We start from the raw sequence: 3,250 nt of genomic DNA, 5'->3' as shown, positions 1-3,250 counted from the left end.
GCATATTACATGCAAATAGATCTGGGTTTTTGACCAAGCGTCAGGTAAATAAAACTACATATTAGCAGGAAAGGATCGAGATCTTTTCACGATATTGACCAGGGTCGTTTTTTGCATGTTTATAGAGCAAGACGCCGTGCTCTGTATTATTTTTTGAGTGAGTTCGAAAGTTGACAGAAATCAATGCTGTTTGTTTTAACCTTAAGGTAATAATAAGTTTTAACTTAATTTCGTTTCAGTGCTGTGTCAACATTCTCATCAAAATGGACAATTTTCCTCTTCATGAATAATTCCGTGATATTCTGTGATGAATCTTAAAAACAGCTGTGGTTGTGTTACAATTGACCCATAAAAAATATTCTTTACGACTAAAATCCGCTGAAGATAATTTTCGGAACCAATGAGAAAGAATGACGAAGTTTCTCTATTCAATAGGTCTACTGTATATTTTGACAATTAAAGACGAAAATTTCACTTTACACTCCAAACGTGTCAAGACGTAGCTAGTTCAAAGGCAGAATGAGGAATGATTCTTTGCCTTCACCATCCACGAATGAAGAATGTCCTTACATGAATGGCTTTGTTTGGAGACTGGAATACTTGACCGATGTCACGTATCCAAATCTTATTGCTGTGACTGTGATCAATTTATTGGCAGTCTTTCCGACTATTCTGTTAAACGCGCTGGTTATCGTAGCCGTCGTAACAAGGCACCGACTGCGATCAAAGTCAAACCTGCTTGTGGCGGGGCTAGCGGGGACAGACTTACTGATTGGGCTGGTTGTTCAAGACATAGGAATCGCGGTAGCACTGACGCGTATCTTTAGCGACGGACCATTCTGTAGCTTGGAAAAGGCTAGCGCTGTCGCACTGATAGGAAGATTCTTTCTTTCTTTGGGCAACTTTGTGTTGATAAGCATTGATCGCTTTATTTCTATCAAACATCCCTTGAGGTACACGACCATTGTCACCAAACAGCGGATTAAAACTGGTCTTCTTTTGGTCTGGGCCATTGGACTCTTTGTAACTATTCATGAACTTACACTGGCTGTTATTGACAATGGAACAGATCTTTACTTTCTCTACATGGAGGTGAACTATGTCATACTGTCAGTGCTCGCCTTGGTTGCCATTGTTGTTATCAGCTACACCTATTGCTATATTTTCTCAGAATCGCGACGTCAGAAAAAACGACTGCAAACCGAACAGCTGCCCGAAGAAGAAGCTAAAAGACTGAAGAAAGAAAGCAAAGCGGCCAACACTTTAACACTTATTCTGGTTACATTAGTAATAACTTATACTCCCTCTGTAGTTCTTATTTTAGTTACATATTATTCGAAAGACATTTTAGGGCCGCATATGTTAAGCGTTATCTGGAATTGGGTGGTGACATTTAGTCTTCTAGGATCTCTTTGCAACCCTATCATTTTCTTTTGGCGTGTAAAGAAGTTGCGCCGAGTTCTTCTTGAGATTTTACATTATAGACAGCCCGAAAACAGCCCACCACCAATAGAGATGTCCCCGGCCAAAGCTCGAACCCGGACCGCTCGATCCGGAGTCGAGCGCAATAACCAAGAGGTCACCGTGCCTCCTTAACAGAACGGAAATCCTGGTATCGTAATATGAATGAAGGGTAAGAGAGCTAATCGCACCCCACCCACCCTACGTAACCATATTGAAGTTGATAAAGGTAAAATAACCACCCTAGCGTGTTTTTAAGGTTACAGTATACCTTCAGATCGGCAATTTTCTTCAAATTTGGATTTTTGGTTCAAACTAATGGTCGAAGAGTAATCTCTAATTTCTGAAAACAAAATTGAAAAAAACCTTATATTGGCGGAGAAATGGATGTTTTACGTTATGGCCGGAAGTAGAAGTTCCCTCTTGATTGACAGCCCTATAACGTGTATGCAATCAACCGAGACTACTTTCAAGGGAATGTTACCGATATGGATACCACGAATTGGCTGGCTACTCAGTTAATCAGCACTGTTAATCCAAGCATTTTTCGTATTAGATGTAATTCTATTAAGTTATAAGTAAACATGGACCACGGAAAACTCCGTTTACCAGTTCGAAAGAGCGAAGAATGAGTAAAAATACATGTACATCAATGAGTGAAGAAGCGAAAGTTGGCCTCGCGGATGAAGCTACGGACGTATCAAGCGGGCAAAAAGATCGAGTCAAGAGAAGAGAAAGGTTGTGTAAAATTTGGGAACTCAACAGAGATAACAGCGATGCTTACAGTGACTCTTTTGTTGAGTTCGATACCGATGAATCGTCCAACTCATTGAGATCCATTGTAACATTATCCATGCACATTTGCTCTGCCGCGCTTTCTTTTGTTTGTTCTCGTCGCCCAGCTACTCTAGCGTTCGTATCCTTTTTCGTCTTCCCCATTTTGCCAAACCAGCTTCAAGAAAAACCCAACTGCAGAAAAATTATTTCTCCGCCTTGAGCGCATTGCGAAACGCAAGGTTTTTTTGCAGATTCACGCGTAAATTTCACCGCGAGTTAATGGTAGTAAATTTTTCAAGCGCTGATTGGCTCAGTGATCTGAGAACCCAGTTGAAGGCGTTTGTGGGCGGAGTTTGTTTGCGAAGCAAGATATTTTTCTTAGCGCTGTTTTCTCGGATAAGTTTTTTCGCTTGAAGCAGACACTTTAAAGAGTTACAACTCAAACGGAATTTGTTTGTTTGCCCTCAAATTTGGACAGTAGCTAGATTAACATATAAAAAACAAAAACGTGTCTGCGAATTGCTTATTTCGAAATATTTTTTCTCCAAGAGCGATTTTTTTATGATCACTTCACATTTTTTTAATCCTATTTCGAAAATGTTCTGTAACTTTTTACTACAATTGAATATGGAAAAACGCAGACACGCTTTTTTAGCGCTTTTTGTCCTGAAACCGAGGAAAAAAATAAATTGGCGAAAAACAAAATTCGCTTTGACTTGTAGCTTCCAAGAGGTGATTAGGACGCTTGCATTTAGTGACCGTGAAAAAATTGGCAATTCATTTTATTTCAAAATTTTTGGTATGGTTTGATAGCCAGCTCTATAAGCTTTAATTTGATATAGGGGCTTAGGTATCTACAGCTTAAACCGGACGCGCCACATCGCTTGGACGCGAGACACCCCTGAAGGTATACGGTAACCTTAAGCAAATGTTTCGAGTGTTAGCCCTCCATTCGTCAGTTCAAATAGGAGGATCGTAATGTACTGCACTGCACTACACTGCACTTACATAC

The 3,250-nt window shown here is 40.1% G+C and overlaps 1 protein-coding gene across 2 annotated transcripts; it reads left to right on the top strand.

Moving 5' to 3' along the window:
* Positions 1-480: 480 nt before the first annotated feature.
* On the top strand, positions 481-3,250 carry LOC149113978 (uncharacterized). Of its 2 annotated transcripts, XR_016206375.1 has the most exons (2): positions 481-1,720; positions 3,164-3,250. XR_016206375.1 is itself a non-coding variant. In XM_089286603.1 (1 exon), the coding sequence occupies exon 1, from the start codon at positions 520-522 to the stop codon at positions 1,594-1,596; it is 1,077 nt and encodes a 358-aa protein (XP_089142729.1). In that variant the 5' UTR covers positions 481-519; the 3' UTR covers positions 1,597-2,745. The 2 variants fall into 2 exon arrangements, 1 of the variants encoding a protein (XP_089142729.1); XM_089286603.1 differs by lacking the exon at positions 3,164-3,250 and having other exon boundaries at positions 481-2,745.

The sequence above is a fragment of the Orbicella faveolata genome, unplaced genomic scaffold (assembly GCF_042242905.1).
Source record: "Orbicella faveolata isolate gen_17 unplaced genomic scaffold, um_ofav_v1 contig_14, whole genome shotgun sequence".
NCBI classification, from domain to species: Eukaryota; Metazoa; Cnidaria; class Anthozoa; order Scleractinia; family Merulinidae; genus Orbicella; species Orbicella faveolata.
Note: the sequence above shows the minus strand (reverse complement) of the source record. Positions and strands in the feature narration are given on the sequence as shown.